This window comes from Pollicipes pollicipes, unplaced genomic scaffold, assembly GCF_011947565.3.
Source record: "Pollicipes pollicipes isolate AB1234 unplaced genomic scaffold, Ppol_2.1 Scaffold_3216;HRSCAF=3773_pilon_pilon_pilon, whole genome shotgun sequence".
NCBI lineage: Eukaryota > Metazoa > Arthropoda > Thecostraca > Pollicipedomorpha > Pollicipedidae > Pollicipes > Pollicipes pollicipes.
Window position 1 is genome coordinate 4,008,535 of NW_023596251.1, and position 21,610 is coordinate 4,030,144.

Consider the following 21,610-nt stretch of genomic DNA (forward strand, 5'->3'; position numbering starts at 1 on the left):
GACGGAAGTTGGTGCGCTACGGGCATGGACCCAGCCCTATTTTGCCTTTCACTCGTTGATGGATCGTTGGTCGTGTTTGGAGCTCCCCGGCAATTACGGGTGTCCCGCTGGCCGGTCACCCGCTGGGATCTCAGCAGTGGCGAGTACGGGTGCGAGCGAGCGCATCTCTTCAGGGGTACGGAGGTGCCGGTCAGAGGGCTGGGCGGGCCGACGTAGGCCGGCAACACCGAACACACCGCTAACCACTGTCCTCCATGATCTTGGTCGGAGTTTCTGGCGGTTGCATGCAATTGATCAGATGCAGTTTCATTCAGCTGCTTGATATCCAAGAAACACAGGTCTAGAGGGTCATGCTTGACCTTATTGACAACTTAAGTGTCAGAAGTCCGACATGGGCGACTCGACTAAATTGTTGCGATGCTTGAAAACTACTAGTCCAGTTACCAACTCTCCGTAAAGACTTTCAGCATGTCGAGAGCTTTTGTCGGTCCGTGGCATTTGTGGTTGTATAGTGTGTTTGGAAAGTCAGCTATTGACAGCAATTGAATGGGCGCTGTGTTTGCTCAATGCAATAAGCCTGGAACCGGCGCTCCCAGCTGGTAAAGGCTGCCTGATCATTTCGTTGCTTACAAAAGCTGTACCTCCAGTTTTTGTGAGCTAACCGATATAATTGTATTCAACGGCATTTGTAAGCCAGGAGAGTATTCAGATGCTGCATCGTATTGCGTCGTTTCACCTTCGCCCCAATTCGCCGCTTTTTCATGGAGATGGGGAGGGGTCGATGCGACCCATGTCTTTACCAAACTACGGAAGAAACAGTCCCGTAGAGAGCCCGGCGGATTGCCTCCAATGAAATCTTGCGGTTAATAGCCAGGTTGATGCCTCTAAGTCCATACTTTACCCTACTAGGACAGATCAAATGCCAATTTTTCCTGGAAACAACGTTCTTCAGTGTTGCATATGTACGTTTACGTAACAAAGCAGCTTAACAGCATACAACTTACACATACGTTTTTCTTATTTGATTTTGAGCATAATCACAGACACACACGCACATATACATACATCCATACATATATATATATATATATATATATATATATATATATATATATATATATATATATATATATGTATATATGGATATGTATAAATATATAATGGATGTACTTTGAGTGCACGTTTATTATGTACGGCTCTGTTGACGTAACAGTGTTGGCCAACATGCGCCGCTGGCGGATCCGTCCATTGCCGCCCGCCGCCAGGGCTGACCGTGGATCAACAATCAGTATTGCCACAACTTTTTCACCTTTCGGAATTCGAACTGATAGAGAAACGCGTTTGGTGTCAAAACACAGACAATGAGTAGCCATAGGATAACGAAGCGTTCGGTCCGGTTGCACGTTCCAGAGATGAATCCTCAGAAACTTCGGGAGGGTGGGGGGGGGGGGGGGGGGGCAAGGGTGCACCACTCTTTCCCTTAGCAGGGTGAGGGTTAAAGTTATATAACTGTTAATCCCTGAGAAAGTGTGCGATCCTATGTATGACATGGGCGTGTCCAGAAGCATTTATGGTTATTTCCTATGCGGTATGATTTCGCTCTAAAAGAATTCTGGAGCGTTATTGTAGATTTAGAACCAGACGCCCAACATTATTTGGCAACTAGAAGCCATTCTTCAGGAAAGGCCCCCCCCCCCGCAGATGGCGCTGAAACCATTGCATTGAAAAAATGATCCCCGAAGTTAAGGAGTGAAAATAAATATCCTCGGTTGTCATCGTCAAACGGTAGCCTCTAGTCCATTTGTCGTATGCCTTTAATTCACTGCATTCACCTGCAAACCAGACCCGCTAGGAATAAACAATGCTGTATTTTTCATGTACCACTTGGCAGGAGGAGAGTCAGAAGCCTCTTTACAGAAGTGCTTGCATAATTAATTCGTGGTATTATTTGCCACAGTCAGCGCTGATCCCCCTGCCAACAAGATGGGAGTGGGAGAAAGGCGGGGGCGCCACCTAAGCCAAATCGCCGCCGAACATCTGTGATAATCGTTTTTCTCAACCCTGTGCTGTTTTTGACTTGTTCATGTACAATCCCTCCTTCCGTGGCTTTTATTTACGTGCGTATTACATTACCTAAGCAATGAACATTTGTTGAGTATTACAGAGCCCTTTAAAGTTTTAGAATTTGCCCAGCGCAACTATGAGGAGCTTTGCACAAGCATAGCACTGTACTGACAGCCTTATTCCTCGTCAAATAACCAGGAGAAAGGAAAGAGAGATGCATTAATGTCTCGAAATGCATTCAGCATCAATGAATAACGCATCTGACGCCGTATTTAAAGGAAGCAAACTATCTCTGGACAGCATGTAAGTGTGAGTATTTGCGTAAAAACGCATTATTAACATTACAACTCTACATGGCAACGTGTGAATGCTTGCAACGCTTTTTTACCGCTGGAGGGTATTGACCTTCAAAAAACTCATGCGACCTTTTCCCATGGACTTCTCTGCCGGAATGTTTGTTACGATAGTTTCCCGGCGGAAATTTTGTCCCACAGCCTGCATCTTTTGTAGCATTTGGCATGATTAACTTCTTGCATGACGAGCTCTTTGGCGTACCTATGCTTTTCTATCGTACTTCGGCATGCAAACTCTGTCTCAAGAAGAATTGTTGTGCGATCTTCTTCCATGCGTACTTTTAACCTCAACGGAGTCGTTGGCACAGCCACCAGATGACACCCGGAGGGTGTTATCTTTGCTTCCAGACAAAAACACGCATAGAAAAGGCCGTGTGACAACTGTTTGCAAGTTACAAGCTTGCACGCGTGAAGTATGTCAAGATAAGCTGCGTACGGTATCAGTTTCGTAATGTGAAAGATCCTTACTTAGAAACCTTGCATGGCAAAACGCAAAACAGGAGTCTGCAAAAAGTTCAGCGCGGAACTGTTTGTATCGTACACGTTCGTATGGATAAGTTTGTTTGCAGTTGTTTGCCAAGGATGAAGACTGTAGAAAAAAATACCGTTGCTCAAGTTTTTTGAAAATGTGTGACGTGGATACACGAACATCCGTCCTCAAATGTTTGTCATCGATAAGGTCAGTTTCACATAAGCATGCACAGAAAGTTGGAATTCAGATGTCTAATATGTACATCATCATGTTGGGGTCAGACATTCACCAGGGATGCAGCGCGTCCGACAGAAATATGGGCGTCATTGCCGATGATAGCGAAAGGGCGTTTCAACTCACATTATTGTATGCTATGGTTGCATGTCACATGCTATGTATCTTGTTCGCGCCAAAATATACGCCTTGTTTGAACTTCCGTGGAACCCCTGGCATGGCCGCACCGGAAGGTAAAAGGGTTCATGCGCCTTCATTTCGCTGTATGCTTTTCAAGAGGTAAGACCTATCGCAGCATTTTAGGCGGGAAAAAAATCGGAAGCTAGACACCGCCAAAAAAGGAAGGTGACAAAAACCATAAATGAAATATTCTGCTTTAAAAACCAGGCCACGGAATGAAGGCCCTTCCGTCATATAAGCTTCATCTGGGCCTTTCTCCCGTCCCCCGTCGACGGCCACTGCCCTGACCCGGCCGTCTCCCGCATGACTGACTGCGAACTGATGGTATGCCTGTTTTGTTGCATACTTCTGTATCAGTGTTTCTACTAACTGGTGTATAAAACATATGTTGGACACCTGCAACAGCATTCCGAGTTATCTTTCCTTACACCACACCAACTCAAAAAAGAGCTTCTGAGAAGCTGCCTGCCCAAGGTATGAATTGGCCTAACGGACATTTAGTTGCCCAGCATTCAACGCAGCCGACTTGATCTGCTTTTGTCCGTAGGCAGGAGCGTAGCCAGAGCCTTGCCAAGGGAGATCAAATGGTTGAGAAAAGCTCCTCTTATGTTGACATCCACCGAAAAATCTTGGATCTAGGTTACTTGCAAAAAAGGGTACACAGTTTTCTTCGCTGTATTGCTATTTTTACCTTTCAACCAGACCACAAACCAGAAGACACCGTGAGGTCAATTTTTCATTATGGAGTCAAAAAACTGCAGATATCAGGCGTTGATTTCGCGAGGTAGATTGCAAATTAATGCGTTTGATCGAAATGTAAAGATGAACATTTGCTTGCAGGTCAAGTGGTCAACAATGTGTCTAAACACGCGCCTGGATGGCCGGCTATACACCCTTCGCTCGGGTGGGGGGGGGGGGGGGTCAATTTGACCCCACCTGAGATCTCGGGAACTAAGAAAGCTAGAGACACCAAATTTACAGGGTGTGTTGACCTGTACGTGAACTCACTCAGATCGAATTTTCAGATTCCTAGGTCATGACCTTTGGGTCAAAAAGTCAAACAAGGTCAAGTTCCAAGTTGGTCTCCAAAGTGCCTCCAGAACCTAGATAACCATTCTGAGCAAAAGGCCACATTCCCATTCAAGGTCAGTGACCTTTTTTGACATTTTGAAGGTTAAAGTGACCAAAATCATACAGCATTGCTTTGAGTTTGGCATTTGACTAAGCGACGAAAGCTACGCTAGGCGGTATGTTGTTAAAACAAAATGTTGACTTAGGTCATTTTAGGCCAATGACCTGTTCTGACGTCTAAGAAGTCCATGGGAGATGTATAATGCGGTTTTTGCTTTCAATAAACTCGAAATGAGCGCCAGAAACTATCCCATACAGCAAGCCCTAGAGTAACAAAACAGGTTGGTTTGACCTTGGTGCGACCTTCATACCTGACCTTAGGTCAATTTAATCTGCTTATTCAATTGTTGTGCTGTCTGAGAAAACATCTCAGAGATGTATGGCCTCGTCTAACACTCCGTTGGATCAGATTGAAGGATTCCCTAAAAATTGCCTTCGCTGAAACCATGGCCTGACTTTGACGTCCCATACGTCAGCGACCTTACAAGGTACATCTAAATTTTTGATGCCAAACGATCCGCTATTCAATTGTCTACAGCTATGCAAAATTTGGCGCGGCTACGCCGTGCCGTTCGGAAACCATTCTGGAAAAACCTTTGGGGGGTCAATTTGATCCCCACCCGAGCGCGTGTTAACATGGCCAAGCTATGTTTGTCTGGAAATGTTCAGAATTCAGTCAGAATCGAAAAGGAGTACAATTCATTAGCATAGTTTTTAACATGCGCGCTCGCAAATCTTAACAACAAAAACCCCGACACCAAGGTCGCATTCCTCATGGGTGAAGTACCAACTGGAGTACCAACCTATGACGTCGAAAATACCTACGCCATACATAAGCGACAAACCTTCAAGCCGCGGGAGCAGTTGTGACGCACTTACCTCTGGCGACAACAGGTTGCAGCTTGTGGACAGCTGTTGGTAATGGGGAACGTGGACCAGGCTTAGCCCAGCGACAAACTCTTAGCCATGGCCGACCGGTGGGCAAAAATGATGACGCTTCTGAAATAATTATCTTTAAGCCCTTAAATCGTTTAGCCATGCATGTTATGTGACGTAGTTTTGAGCATGCACGCTCACAAACCTTAGCAACAAAAACTGCGACGAAAGGCGTTGCAGTCTTCGTGGGCCGCATAGCATCGGCCCAACAGCTTATACTGAGTCGTGGCAAGCGGGTGGCCGAAAATGACAACACTTCTGAAGGAAATATCTTTTGAATGCCTCAGGACATCAAATCTTACATTTAGAAGGCAGTCTGGGCGATATTTTACGCATCATTTTTAGACTGATGATGAACGGGCTGGCCCTTAAAGCACTGTGAAGTGGCGCTGGAATCTGGTGTTGGAACTGGAAGAGTAAAAGTAGAATTTCTTTTCTTGTGTTTCTGTAACTATTTTCCTGTCCGGAAGACATATAAACCCGGCGCCCGCCGTCTCATGGCACTTGCAGTGTCTGACACCGTTTGGTTTTACGGAAGCTGCAACTCAGCCCATCGCTGTCCCTGCTCTTGAGGCCGCGGGAGGGCATGCTCGGACCTTTTGATGTCATTTGTTTCAGTGATCCATTCTGAAAAATGAACGTTTTAAGGCCAACCTGGGATGGCCTTCTTCGTCTGTTACGCATCGCGACCCTCTCTATTCAACAATATTGAGGCCCCTTGTTTCCTTCGGGGCGAGGGGCCCCTCGGGTAGAACGCCAGAGTCATATTGCCGTTTCCGGTCAGGGACTGAAGGGTCCTCCCGTTCCTTCCGACAACAAAAGATAGCCAGTGTCTTCTGCCTGTCATTCTGGTCGCACGGGGCGGAATCTCCTGGTCGATCCGAAGGCCCTTAGAAGGATACGTCAGATCACATTATTCCCCTTCTGACACGGGAGGCCTTCTGACCCGCGCAGTTGGCCCTAGGTCGGCACAGGAACCCTCATTGACGCAACATCCCTGATCGCTGCAGTCGGTCCATTGATTGTCACGTAGATTCCAGTTCCATTTTTTTATGTGTTCTTCAGAGATATTGAGAACTCCCTGATCGTAGATGGTAGATGAAATGGGGTCTCAAAGTTATATTGACATGGCTAATTCATGTTCGTCTTAAAATGTTCAAGATTCAGTCTGGACCATTAAATGACAAAAAAAACAACTATGCAATACGGTTTTGAACATGCGCGCTCACAAGTCATAACAACAACAGCCTCAACGAACGGGTCTTCTCAACGAACGGGTTATCTGGGGTGTAAGTCTCCACAGGTCGTGCGGCGTCCGTCCTGTGGCTGTGACAGTAAGCGATGGCCGATAAGCAAACGAAAAAGATGGCGTAGCTTGAGGAAGATGGCTAGTGAAATAGGTAAATAGGCATGTATGTTGAATGTAGTGCAAAATTGAGCTAAACACAACCCTTAACTGAAAAGTGGGGGGGGGGAGCAGTTAACACTGATGGCCCCGTACATTGAAAAGTGGAGGGCCCATGGCCCCCTGCCCCCCCCCCCCCCCCCTCTTGTTCCTACACCATGTAAAAGCCATGCTTCCAAACACCACTTTGCACGTAGTGGTGTCGGCGGTAAGCCAGAGTTAGCGTGAGGTCTAAAGTAAAAGGTAAAGGAAGAAGAGAAAGTAAGGCTTAAGATCTTTCCCGTCAGCCCCCACATCGAACGCACCGTCACCGCGCATGACGTCACGCATTCCCCGCTGACAAACGTGCTGACAACAGATCGAGTGCGACCGTGATTTGAAGTAAAAAGTAAAAGCAGAGGGTATGGTAAAACGACAAAAAAATTTCCCGTCACCTCACATATCAAACGCGTCAACACTCATAACGTGACGCATTCCAGCTGACAAACGTGCTGATGACAGATCGAACGGGGCCGGGGCTTTTCTTGTTTCATGTACAATCCCTTCAAACAATATGGCAGCGGAAAGACCGGTGACGTTTGTTTACATTCGTCCGAGGCAATGCGTGCGCGGTCTGGTTCGCTTGCCGGTGGTGGATGCCTTGCGCTTATATGGGGTTTATAGTTCGGTCTAAGCCGCCTTTTCGCAGCGACGTTCGTCGATAGTCCGGCGCTCCATTTTTGACAAGGGTTAATAGATATTGAAGACATACAACGTTATAGTAACATGTCAGCGGATTCCAAAGTGTCTCAGAGTAAGAGGTAAAGGTCCAAAGACTCATTCAGCAAATTGTCCTGATTTCTGGGGTATTATACTGAGTCACGGTGTGGACTTGTAGGGAAAGCACCCTTGGATATTTTGTCATACAGCGTCTAAAATCAGCACTATAAAGTGATCATTCACAGCCTGTCCAGATAGCTCAGTTGGTTAGAGGGCATGGCTTCCAATCCACCCACCTGTGGTGCAGCAGGCTTAAGTTTTTGCTTTCTAGTTGTAAGTGCTCACTATTTGCACTTGGCATGTGTGGTCTGCAGTCCACTGCAGTAGCTGTGCTAAGCATCAGGCGATGGCAGATGCGGGGTGTTGTGCAGAGTACTGTGGCACATTGAACTTTTGTCATCAAAATGTGTGGATGACCTACATTGGTCAATGAGATGTCAGTGTTCAAGGTTCACACAACAAGCACTGCTTAGCCTCATGTCTGATCCTGAAAGTGCATTAATTGGAAAGGTTTGGATTGAATCATTTTTTAATTGGTAAAAGCTTGGGCTAATTAGCAACCTTGTAAGGTAGGGTCATGCACAAACATCTTACTACATGCAGGCAAGCATGCATAAAAATCCATCTACTGCAGAGGCTCCTCATGGTCAATGAATGATAACCATGCCAGACCTTGCTGTTTTGTGCCAAACTCAGGCCAGTTTAGCTTGATCTAGATTTGTTTTATTGTTTTACACTTGGGGAGGTTATTTAGAGCATTTTAACCTAAAATTAGTTTCATGAAATTATCACTCCATGAAATACTTGCTGTTTGTGTGCTGAATTTGATTGTGACTCTGACCTTCCAAGTTTACAGCATACATGCACTGAACTTTTAGCAGCGATGATGCTGGTATGCTAGAAATGTTACACAATATTTATTTTAAAATACATTTTGAACAGTTATCCTGCCATGAGGCTTGCCTCAGACACAAACAATAGGCCTTGTGCTTGACATACTCAGAGAAGCAGTGCAATCATTGCAGCAATTTCAGTGGATGACCACATAATTCTGAGAGCTCAAAGCTCCATTAGCTGAGCATAGAAATGCATGTTAAGTAACATATTATGTTTGAAAGATGATTGTAGGCAACATCACTTATAAGACATTTATTGAAGCAAAAATGATGTGAAAATTAAGTAATTTTGCCTGGGCAGAGTTTGATGCATGTGTGCTAGGCTCAGAGCACTGATGTGTGGGCAACTAGAGCAGGGGATGGGTATTATGCAGGTTTATCTAATCCCATCAAAAATGATCATATGCCCTTTTCTGCTATTGTGATATGCTAAGTCACAGAATCATGGCCTGTTCTGGCCAGTCCTCCACTCTGATGGGTCCATTGAATACTTCTGAAGAACCTTGAGCCCTGTCCATGATCTGAGCTGTGTTCTCTTATTTTATTTCAGTTATTTCTGTACCAGGGACTATCAGAGAGAACATGCTCCACTGTTTTCCACTGAAACAGATGCTCACCCATTATCCAGCATATATGTAAGTAATGGTACAGGTCATCCTGTGCAAACAGTGCATCTTTGTGTTTATACTTACTGGTTCTAATCTGATAAGTGCATGGCCATTTATAAGACATGCTTTTGCAAAAAAAAGCAATTATCCCTGTGTTATATTGTTGGAATGCACAAGTGAGATGGATAGCAAATATTTAAGCAACACACAGTCAGCCTTAATTTGCTGGTCAGAGCAAGGAACCAGTTGTTTGTTGCTTTGCAATTGGGATTTGGCAAGCAATTAGATACTGATAAGACCTTGAATGTCTGACTTTAATCATGTGATCTGTAACTGTTCAGGCATGATGTATGATCTGTAACTCTGTAAATGTGATTGTAACATATTACTGTGTTATCAGCAAAAATTAATGTTTACCACTTAGATGGATGCATTTCATATCAATAAGGCAATGATCTGAAGCAATTTTGGATGCATTCTCTGCATCAATCGCATGATTATTTGCGTGCAGATGAAGTAGATCACAACAAAACCATGACTGCATTTTGTATCCTGTATCATTGAGGTGGCTGCATTTTGTGATAACCTGAATGACACAGGAGCAGACAACAAGTGTGAAATACTTGTTTTTTAAACAACTGTCATTTGCGATGTTGATGATGTGGCAGTGTGGCACCATCCCCACTAACGAGGCCAATGCCGCCCATCTGAAGCGAGCCCTCTTCGTCAGTGGCGCGGAAAAGGTGGCGCCACCGTCGGCGACCCGCTGACTCAGCTGATGGAAGGCAGTGATCCTCTCTCAATGATGGCCGCCGTCGACGCAGCTGACGACCCTGAACAGGTCTCTGTCCGATCTGGGCGTGCTGCTGATGTTCTCCGAGCGTAGTCGATCGTGTATGCTGTACAGTGACAGCTCTCCATCGGGCTGTTGAGATTGACTGCCTTTGACAAAACCCACTGCTCATTACTCCCCAGACAGGCTTTTCCCAAGTAACTTTATTGGATTTTGCATCCTTGGTTGATGTCATTAACATGCAAAAATTAAGTGTAGGATATATGACATTCCTCAAATCCCCATGATACAGACATGTGCAACATAACTGATGTTGTGGAGACATAGTCTGAAAATGAAAGAAGAGGCATAAATGCGACACCGAATAACCATATTGATGTTGAACTTAACAAAAATTGACATGCAAACACACACCCATAATAGGAGATTTTATCTTCGGAGACTTCGAGTATGTCATAGTGGCTTCAATATTCCTATTCGATCTGCACATAAATATGGTAGTTTCGAGTTTGAGCTGATGAATTGTTTTGCGATATCTAGGTGTCAAGTTGTTTGGATCTGGTGATATTTGAAGTAGTGACATGATTCCCTAACCCTAGGTTTGATTCAAAACCGTTTGCTGTATTTATATGTGAACCTGATCCAGTGATGTGAACAGACAGGTGCCATCAGATATTAATGACATGTTGCGGGGTAAGGCAACTTGGATCAAGATTCATCTCTAAACATCACATGCCAAAATAAAGGGAAAATTTTTCAATTTACTGTGCCGACAGCACTGGCGCTCCATCGAAGGTACTCATGTGTTGACCTTCAGATTATACAACTTGTACATGTGGTTGCGAGGCGCCCGGCGAGCGTCATAGCTAAGCCGAGATCGCCGAAGTTAAACGTCATTTGACATGCGTCCTCAGCCTGTCGAGATGTCACGTGACGAGGCGGCGCACGACGATTGGCCGGCAGCACGGCGCGCCATCTTGTCCCAGTTCACCACGTCCGAGCTGGTGACCGTCACCACCTCGCGGGACAGCGGTGGTGACACCGGTCAGTGGCAGTGGTACCAACAATGCAAACGTCGCTGTTCTACGATCTGGTGATGTTGCTAACCATTAGCACTTGTGTAATGCGCGGTAGCACCTACCCCTTATCAGGTCATCACAAATAATGTACAACACATTTCTCTGTTCGAAAGCTAATGATGTCCCAGCCTTCTCTCCAGTATCAGTGTAATACCCCACCTATTCCATCTGCCCTCCCCCCCTCTCTCTCCCCCGGATCATTATATTGTTCTTCCTAATATGCACTGTTGCTCTACCTCCCCCACCACTACGTGTAACGCCGTCCGTTTCTCAGTATTGGTGTACATGACCCGGCCGTTCCTCAGTGTCGGTGCATGTGATCCCGCCCGTTTAACATGACTTGTACGACACCGACACTCAGGAACGGACGGGGTCACATACGCCGACACTGATATGACCCCGTCCGTTCGTCAGTGTCGGCATATATGACCCCATCGGTTCGTCAGTGTCGGTATATATGACGCCGTCCTTTCATCAGTGTTGGTATATGTGACCCCTTCCTTACCTCAGTGTTGGTATGTATGACCCAGTCCGTTCCTCAGTATCGGTATATTTGACCCGGTCTCGTCAGTGTCGGTATATATGACCCGGTCCGTTCCTCAGTATCGGTATGTATGATTCGGTCCGTTCGTCAGTATCGGTATATATGACCCCGTCCGTTCATCAGTATCGGTATACATGACCCCATCGCTTCGTCAGTATAGGCATATATGACCCCGTCTGTTCGTCAGTATCGGTATATATGACCCCGTCTGTTCGTCAGTGTCGGTATATATGACCAGGTCCGTTCGTCAGTGTCGGTATATATGACCCGATCCGTTCCTCAGTATCGCTATATATGACCCGGTTCGTTCGTCAGTGTTGGTATGTGTGACCCGGTCCGTTAGTTGGTGTCGGTATATATGACCCTGTCTGTTCGTCAGTATCGGTGTATATGACCCGGTCTGTTCCTTAGTGCCGGTATATATGATCCGGTCCGTTCCTCAGTATCGGTATATATAATCCGGTCCGTTCCTCAGTATTGGTGCATATAATCCGGTCCGTTCCTCAGTGCCGGTGTATATGATCCCTTCCTTACCTCATTGTTGGTATATATGACCCGGTCTCGTCAGTGTCGGTATATATGACTCGGTCCGTTCCTTAGTATCGGTATATATGACCCGGTCCGCTTCTCAGTACGGGTATATATGACCCCGTCCGTTTTTCAGCGCCGGTGTATGTGACCCCTTCCTTACCTCAGTGTTGGCATAAATGACCCGGTCTCGTCAGTGTCGGTATATTTGACCCCGTCCGTTCGTCAGTGCCGGTATATATGACCCGGTCCGTTCCTCAGTATCGGTATATATGACCCGGTCCTTTCCTCAGTGTCGGTATATATGACCCGGTCTCGTCAGCGTTGGTATATATGACCCGGTCCGTTCCTCATTATCGGTATATATGACCCGGTCCGTTCCTCAGTATCGGTATATGTGACCCGGTCCGTTTCTCAATGTTGATATATATGACCCGGTCCGTTCGTCAGTGTCGGTATATGTGACCCGGTCCGTTCCTTAGTGTCTGTTTATATGACCCGGTCCGTTCGTCATTGTCGGTATATATGACCCGGTCCGTTCGTCAGTGTCGGTATATATGACCCGGTCCGTTCCTCAGTATCGGTATATGTGACCCGGTCCGTTCCTCAGTGTCGGTATATATGACCCGGTCCGTTCGTCAGTGTCGGTATATATGACCCGGTCCGTTCGTCAGTGTCGGTATATATGACCCGGTCCGTTCCTCAGTGTCGGTATATATGACCCGGTCCGTTCCTCAGTGTCGGTATATATGACCCGGTCCGTTCGTCAGTGTCGGTATATATGACCCGGTCCGTTCGTCAGTGTCGGTATATATGACCCGGTCCGTTCCTCAGTGTCGGTATATTTGACCCGGTCCGTTCCTCAGTGTCGGTATATATGACCCGGTCCGTTCGTCAGTGTCGGTATATATGACCCGGTCCGCTCGTCAGTGTCGGTGCGGCCGACGGGGCGTGCTCAGGCGCGGGCGCGGCTGGCGCAGCTCGAGCCAGCCCCGGAGGACAGCACCGTCAGAGACCAGCTGACCCAGCACGAGGTCATAGGTGAGGGATCAGCTGACCCAAAACGAGGTCATAGATGAGGGATTAGCTGACCCGGCACGAGTTAACATGTGAGGGATCAACTGACCCAGGACGAGGCCATAGGTGAGGGATCAACTGACCCAGGACGAGGTCATAGGTGAGGGATCAACTGACCCAGGACGAGGTTATAGGTGAGGGATTAGCTGACCCAGCACGAGGTCATAGGTGAGGGATCAGCTGACCCAGCACCAGGTCTTAGGTGAGCGGGCTGACCGCTGCTGTGTGGAACGCGGCGCCGTCTCGGCGGCTCGTACAGAGATCACGAGGCTACGGGGCTGCTGCGAACGGTGTGGAGTAACTATATATATATATATATATATATATATATATATATATATATATATATATATATATATATATATATGTATATATATATATACATACATACACACATACATACATCTTACCGAATGCAATTTAGGACATGCATCTTACTAAATGCATCTTAGTACATGCATTTTACTAAACATATATTAGTGCATGCATATTACTAAATGCATCTTAGTACATGCATCTTATGTAACACATCTTACCACTCATTGTGTCAGAAAAGATAACCACCTATAAGTCCAAATGGACAAAGAAGCCTTTCTTCAGGCAATGAGGTTAATGGGGTGTCACTTTCTGGCATCAATAGGCTAGTTTCGTGACGTATCTCTATGTCAGGAGGACTGATGAGCGGCTCGGACGTGCAGTTACTAGTGCTGCTGAATCATGAACCTGTTGGTCACGTGGCCAGTGATCCAGCTGTGACGTATATTTTCATAAGTATTAACGTTCCTTTTATGATTTGAAGCGGCTTTTTCTAAAAGTAAACAATTTGCAGCACATTAGGGATAGCAATGTCTTGACTGTGACTCATGATCAGTAGGTTCATCATAATTCATGTCATTGGTACGACCCGTTCATGGCAGCGAATTATCGCCGGGCGATCGTGAAGTTGGCTTGTTACAACTTCACGGCACACCCGACGCATCTGTCACCTGTGGGTGCGATCTGTTTCGCCGCCCCCTCGCCGGTGCTCCCTACCAGTGACCCTGTCTGGCACTCAAGTTGCCGCGGTTCCTGCCCACAGCGCATACGAACCGCATGAAGAAGCAGCTGCAGGAGGCGTGGATGACGGACCAGCGGGTGCGCGCGCTCAAGCTGGTCATCCAGGTAGGCAGCGGCTCTGGGTCAGGCCACCTGGAGCTCCTGCAGCGCGTCCCGACATCCGTGGACGCACGCGGCAGTGGGCGTCGTGATAGGGATGGGAATCGTTAGCGACCAAAGGGTGCAAAGGTGGTTAGTCTGGGGACGCGGGCCCCGGAACCTCTTGCCGCCCCTGGCCGGCGCTTCGGTGGCACGGTGTGTTCGAACCGCCGTTTGGTGTTGGAAAGGTCTTTGGTTCGGTTCTCAGCAGCTGGTGCTGAGGCCGCCTCTGACAGACTCCGGTGACGTGACCTCATGACAAGTGGCCTAGGAACGCACAGGTGCGCACGGGGAGAGGCACACTTCGCCCGGCGCGTGCCTTGCTGGCAGTGCTGGCACCGCGACGAATAATACCGGGGATGCCCTTCACACTTGCTCGCTGTGGGCACAGTCCATGTAGGATGCATCTATGATGCCTCTGGTTGTCCCGGTTATCCTGCGGTGAACCTTGCTTGTAGCGACGACGGTTAGTCACGTCGGAGGCCGCTGGGGCCGTGTCAACGTGGCAGACGTCACCGTCATTCTTGGAAACACCGCGTTTGTGTACATGGTGAAGTCTGTGATCGCGTGCAGGCGGATGTGGAGTGTGTGATCATCTGTAGCATGTGGTCATTTGTAGGCTGGTGTAGAGTCTGTGATCATCTGTTGGTAGATATGGAGTCTGTGATCATCTGTAGGCTCATGTGGAGTCTGTGATCATCTGATGGCAAGTGTGGAGTTTGCGATCATCTGTTGGCAGGTGTGGAGTCTGTGATCATCTGTTGGCAGGTGTGGAGTCTGTGATCATCTATTGGCAGGTGTGGATTATGTGATCATCTGTTAGCAGGTGTGGAGTCTTTGGTCATCTGGTGGAATGTGTCAAGTCTGTGGTCATATGTAGCCGGATGTCAAGTCTGTGATCCTCTGTAGCTGGATGTCAAGTGTGCGATCATCTGTAGCTGGATGTCAAGACTGTGATCCTCTGTAGATGGATGTCAAGTGTGTGATCATCTGTAGCTGGATGTCAAGTCTGTGATCCTCTGTAGCTAGATGTCAAGTTTGTGATCATCTGTAGCTGGATGTCAAGTCTGTGATCATCTGTAGCCAGATGACAAGCCTGTGATCCTCTGTAGAGGGATGTCAAGTGTGTGATCATTTGTAGATGGATGTCAAGTGTGTGATCATCTGTAGATGGATGTTAAGTGTGTGATCATCTGTAGCTGGATGTCAAGTGTGTGATCATCTGTAGTCAGATGACAAGTCCGTGATCCTCTGTAGAGGGATGTCAAGTGTGTGATCATCTGTAGACGGATGTCAAGTCTGTGATCATCTGTAGCCAGATGACAAGCCTGTGATCCTCTGTAGAGGGATGTCAAGTGTGTGATCATTTGTAGATGGATGTCAAGTGTGTGATCATCTGTAGATGGATGTTAAGTGTGTGATCATCTGTAGCTGGATGTCAAGTGTGTGATCATCTGTAGTCAGATGACAAGTCTGTGATCCTCTGTAGAGGGATGTCATGTGTGTGATCATCTGTAGATGGATGTCAAATGTGTGATCATCTGTAGATGGATGTTAAGTGTGTGATTATCTGCAGGCGGATGTCAAGTGTGTGATCATCTATAGGCGGATGTCAAGTGTGTGATCATCTGTAGGCGGATGTCAAGTGTGTGATCATCTGTAGGCAGATGTCAAGTGTGTGATCCTCTGTAGCTGGATGTCAGGTGTGTGATCATCTGTAGCCAGATGTCAAGTGTGTGATCATCTGTAGCCGGATGTCAAGTGTGTGATCATCTGTAGCCGGATGTCAAGTGTGTGATCATCTGTAGGCAGATGTCAAGTGTGTGATCATCTGTAGGCGGATGTCAAGTGTGTGATCATCTGTAGGCGGATGTCAAGTGTGTGATCATCTGTAGGCGGGTGTCAAGTGTGTGAGCATCTGTAGGCCGTTCAAGGTGTGATCATCTGTAGCGGATGTCAAGTGTGTGATCATCTGTAGGCCGGATGTCAAGTGTGTGATCATCTGCAGCGGATGTCAAGTGTGTGATCATCCGCAGGCGGATGTCAAGTGTGTGATCATCTGTAGGCGGATGTCAAGTGTGTGATCATCTGTAAGCGGATGTCAAGTGTGTGATCATCTGTAGGCGGATGTCAAGTGTGTGATCATCTGTAGCCGGGATGTCAAGTGTGTGATCATCGGTAGGACAGGATTGTCAAGTGGTGTGATCATCTGTAGGTGGAGACTGCAGCCGCGGCCTGTCTCCTCCATGTTATGTCACGACATGGGTGTTTGCGTGTATCACACGCTCTATCAGCAGTACCTCTCCGCCGCAGGCTTGCAAGATGCTGGAGGACGTGTCGGTACCGCAGTTCTACCCCAGCATGTTCGCCCTGGTCACCGACATCCTGGACGTCTTCGGCAACCTCGTCTACAACCGCGTCATCTCCAAGGACCGCGAGAACAGGTGAGGAAGAGGGGCAAATTGTTAAACTGTGCTGAAGGTCGGCGCTGCTGAAAACGGCGCTGGAGAGCGTGGGGTTACTGAGCTACTTCCACGTGGGGTATTGGTGCTGGCTGTTGACTTTCCTATTGCTGAGATTATTGAGGGCCTCTTGGGGCATTTTTCCTGAGGTCAGTGTGTGCAAACCGCGAGATATTGCGGTGACAGTTGCTCTCCGTCCGTTCAGAGTGTTATGGATATTGTTGAGTGTCGAGCTACTGTTATTATGACTGCACATGTTGAGTCCACCGAGCGTGCTCATACAGTATGAGTGCGTTTACAAATGATGGGATTACTTGTCATTACCAGCGATTAGAATTTCCGCGCAAGCTACACTTGCGTGATCTACAAACTCTATTTTGTGGTATATACGTAAGGTATTTTCAAAAGATCACATCACAGTACCTGGAATTATCGGCATTTGTGCTTGTTTTTCGCACGAACAGCGTTTTTGGGTGTGCCGGCCAAACAAAAATGGTTGTCTTCTGTGCCTAAGTCTCCAGTGACAGATATCAGTGGGCAGTTGGTGCAGAGAATGCCGACTTGACAATCACTTGTTGCGTCTCCTGCCTTGTGGCGTAATTTACTATCACAGCGAAACAGCCAGTAACCGTATCGTAACTGGCCGCCATTGCGCTTGTGTCGAGGTGATCGAGCAGACCTGTGCTGGCTTAGACGGCGGGTCTGCTGACGAAGTTTGACATCGCCAGGTCGTGCCGAGATCATGGATGTATTCGTGGATACACCGGCACATGTGGGTCCGTGTAACCTGGCGGTATCGCGTGATGCCGGGGTTTATGGGGACACAATGCGTATGTGCCCGTCTGGATAACCGCAGGGGTCCGATCGATATTTGGAACGATGCTTTTCGCCAGTGGGAGAAGGGGCCGTAGTGGTCAAGTGCTTAGCTCGTTGGACTCTCACACGAAGGTCCGGTTTTGAGTCCCGGTTGCGCAGTGCCCCCCCCCCCCCCCCCCCCGAACGCTAGTGTAGCCAAGGTGGTCGCTGACGCTTCAACAAAAGGATGTGATGTGCTCGCTTCCCTTTCGAAATAGGTGAACCATTTTGTTATTTAAGGATTGATGCAGATGTCATTTGTTTGTGACATAATCTTTTGATGGGTGGTATACTTGCCGGGACTGTGAACTTGGTCCGGTGTTTTCGTATCTACGCAATAGCTCGACCAGATGACTCTCCGACCGTTGTTCGGAGACCCGCCTTGTTCCAGCCTTCCTGTTGTTCGGCGTTATAGAAAATCTGTGTCCAACAACTCTAAGGAGACTTTTCCGGTCGTAACGCACACATGGCTGAGCGCCGAACACGGTCCAGTCCCTGTTGGGGCGCGATAACGCCTCGCAACGGCCGAAGAATGGATTGGTCGAAACGCTGCGCACATGCGGGGGCAACGGGCGGGGACTGTCATCCAAAGCTGGTGCCATCCGTCAAACTAGTACCTCGTCTCAGCCGTCACATAGAGCTGCGCCTGGTTGCTGCGGAGAGTGCGGCTGACCACCCTCCCCTGTGACTGCCGTGCGTCGGGCCCCTCCGAGTCGAGCTGTGGCCACTGACGCCTGCCTCCCCCAGCGGTGCGACGGTGGCGCGGCCCGGCGCCGACTTGGTGAGCGAGGGCGGCCGCGAAACATGTCGCAACTGGTTCTACAAGATCTCCTCCATCCGCGAGCTCATGGCTCGGCTGTACGTGGAGATGGCCGTCTTGCGCTGCTACGACCTGCTCAAGCCCGGGTGAGGGAGCAGAAAGGCCGCTGAGGCCGCGCGAACTCGGCTAAGCCGGCGCCAGCGTCCCGCGCTACACTCGCAGCGGACGTCTATCTTCAAAGGCTTGCCGTTGTACCACCGTCTGTCTTGAGAGGCCTGACGTTGGACCGCCGTCTGTGTTGAGAGGCCTGACGTTAGACCGCCGTCTGTGTTGAGGGACGTGACGTTGGACTGCCGTATATGTTGAGGGGCCTGACGTTGGACCGCCGTCTGCGTCGAGGGGCCTGACGCTGGACCGCCGTCTGTGTTGAGGGGCCTGACGTTGGACCGCTGTCTGGGTTGAGGGGCCTGACGTTGGACCGCCGTCTGTGTTGAGCGGCCTGACGTTGGACCGCCGTCTGTGTTGTGAGGCCTGACGCTGCACCGCTGTCTGTGTTGAGGGACGTGACGTTGGACTACCGTCTGTGTTGAGGGGCCCGACGTTGGACCGCCGTCTGTGTTGAGGGGCCTGACGTTGGACCGCCGTCTGTGTTGAGGGGCCTGACGTTGGACCGCCGTCTGTGTTGAGGGGCCTGACGTTGGACCGCCGTCTGTGTTGAGGGGCCCGACATTGGACCGCCGTCTGTGTTGAGGGACCCGACGTTGGACCGCCGTCTGTGTGGAGGGGCCTGACGTTGGACCGCCGTCTGTGTTGAGGGGCCTGACGTTAGACCGCCGTCTGTGTGGAGGGGCCTGACGTTGGACCGCCGTCTGTGTTGTGAGGCCTGACGCTGCATCGCTGTCTGTGCGGCCGGAGGGCCGACGGCTGATGGTGTCCGTGTATGGTGATGGCATTAACTCATGGCTGTCTAATGTTGTACTGTTTTTTTCATCGGCGCCATGTCTAATGCCGGTGTGCGACGTACGTTCGACGCCCGCTGTGTGGTGCGTGAGATCCACTCCGATGCCCGCCTCGGACCCCCCCCCCCCCCCGAGTCCGATGGCTGATGTCTGCGTATTTGTTGGCTTGTTGTATCAACTAGCGCATCCGACGCGATTGCTTATGTCCGTCTACCTCTCGTGTTTGTTTTCATGTCCGTGTTACATTCGTATAATGGTTTACGTCTTGCGTCGGCTATTGAAGCTCGGCGTCCTATAGCCCACGCCTTCCAACGCCAGACGCCCCTCGTCCCATGTGTGACGCTGGACCCCGCTGATGCCTGAGCTGCCCGCCCCACACCGTCCGCATGTCCCGCGTCTCACATCGAACAGCCAAATCCTCGCCCGCGTAACGCCGGCCTTTCTCTGGCCACCCAACCTCCCCACCTGGTGACCGTCTGATCCCCTGCTGGTGTCCGTCTGACCCCGGTCCGTGCGGTGCAGCGGCTCGGAGGAGGCGGCGCGTCGTTTGGTGACGGCTGTGCGGGGCCTGGCTTCACCGCTGGCGGCCGGCTACGCCCGCTGCTACCTGAGCCGGGTGGCGCCGGCCGCCGTCCGCGCGGACAACCTCGAAGACCTGCTCGCCGTCCTGCTGCACTGCGTGAGTCACGGACGGGTGGGGGAAGGGCAGAGTTGACGGGGGCGGTGGCAGCGGGCAGAGAGTTGACGGACGGGGCAGCGGGCGGATTGGCGTAATTGGCTGTTAGAGGGCGGTGAGCAAAAGCCTGACAGGCTGGAGGATAAAGGCCCGGAGATGATGAGCGGGCGGATGCTGGACGTGGTGACGACTGACATGTTCGTTGGTGGGTTCTGAGATCACGCACCTACAGCAGCGGGTGCGTGTTGCGGGGTGCGCTACGCTGTGGTGTGTCGCTTCTGTGCATGTTTGTGGTGGGGCCCGGGAGAGCTGGAGGCCTCCATGTGACAAAATTTGTTGTGCTTTTGGGGGTGTGCGTGCGATCTAAATGCGACCTTGGGGATGAACCTGATTAGGCCTCATTTGTAACCAAACGAACTGGAGGCCCGACACTTAGTGACACTGGGATTTTAAGTGACATTGTGAATGTATTGCTATATTTTTTCCTGCAGTTTCTGTTCGTGCTTCGCGTGGATGTGATTCATCACATACATGCAACCGGCGCCGTCTTAAGTCGAAATACCTTTACTTTGCAATGCACTTTGGCAGCCGAAGACGGGAACTTCGGCGGTGAAAAGGACGCCATCGTCGCGGAGCGTCTCGCCGCCGCTTGGGCCCGCCATCCAGTGGTGCTTGCGCTCGGCTGTCGGCGCATGCGCACCAGACCGCCGCGGTCGCTTCCTGACCGAGCTGCTGCAGCAGCGTCCAATGCACAGCACGTGGGTACCGGGACACGAGGGCTTGTCGCGGCCGGCTGCGGGCAGCAGGCATACGCGCCTGGAGCCGATGTCGTCCGTAGTCGTCACCTTGCTGCCGTCTGGTGACTATGCTCGTCATTAGGCTGTTGTGTGGAAGGTCTACTAAGCTCGTTGGCTCGGGTTTTTTATGTAGGGCTCTCATTGCTCCGATCTTATGAGAAAAAGGGAAACTCATTTATCACTGCAAAGCTGAAACAAATGCTGCTAGATATACTGCGGACAAAACCACTCATTCGCCATTGTGCAGCTCGAACTGAGATGTGTTGGTAATCAGCCTGGATCACCGACTAGCACAGGGTTGACATATCCCGAAGCTGAATTCCCAGACCTGTGACGCGCCACAGCTCATACAGGTCCGGCGCCCGCAGCCGGGTGGGGCTGCGGATGTCGGCTGGCAGGCCAGGCCAGCCACTCGCCATTGGAAAGCCAACTGTGCTTCAGTTTGCGGGGCTGTCGTCTGATTTCTGGCGGCTGCTCACTGTGACGAGCGGTGACGGTGTTGGCGTGTTGCCAGACTGCTGATGGCTCTGCTGCGATCGTCCGGGCTCGACCTGCTGACCTCCCACGCCGAGCTCTTCGTGTCGGCCGTGGCCGCCTGTGACGACGCATGTGAGCACCGCCGACGGCTGCAGGCCTCGGATTCGTCTGCCCAGGCTCCACCTCGCGGGCGACGTGCTTTTTTCGAAATCAGTTGCGGAAAGTTGGAGTATGTTATCATTTGTCGTGCGCGTATCGACGGCACAAGCCTTGTCGTTGCCGTCGCTAGCGGTAGTGCACCGAAGCACTGATCGAGGCACGGCCGGTTGGTTGGCCACATCACGGCGCCGGATCAGCTGCAGTGTGTTCCA

The 21,610-nt window shown here is 49.8% G+C and overlaps 1 protein-coding gene across 1 annotated transcript; it reads left to right on the forward strand.

Moving 5' to 3' along the window:
• Window positions 1-7,409: 7,409 nt before the first annotated feature.
• On the forward strand, window positions 7,410-21,019 carry LOC119091022 (VPS35 endosomal protein sorting factor-like). The gene is made up of 11 exons (XM_037213743.1): window positions 7,410-7,575; window positions 8,981-9,065; window positions 9,769-9,879; window positions 10,746-10,875; window positions 12,913-13,023; window positions 14,138-14,220; window positions 16,567-16,697; window positions 18,318-18,476; window positions 19,812-19,968; window positions 20,554-20,723; window positions 21,010-21,019. Exons 1-11 carry the CDS (start codon window positions 7,541-7,543, stop codon window positions 21,017-21,019), a joined length of 1,182 nt encoding a protein of 393 aa, XP_037069638.1. The 5' UTR covers window positions 7,410-7,540.
• Window positions 21,020-21,610: the final 591 nt, after the last annotated feature.

Excerpts from the sequence above, each read along its gene's own strand:
- LOC119091022 (XM_037213743.1), top strand. The coding sequence starts at position 7,541 with ATGTCAGCGGATTCCAAAGTGTCTCAGAGTAAGAG. Across the intron at positions 9,880-10,745 it reads CAGCTGACGACCCTGAACAG|CCTGTCGAGATGTCACGTGA; the intron begins GTCTCTGTCCGA and ends ATGCGTCCTCAG. Across the intron at positions 19,969-20,553 it reads TCGCCGTCCTGCTGCACTGC|CCGAAGACGGGAACTTCGGC; the intron begins GTGAGTCACGGA and ends GCACTTTGGCAG.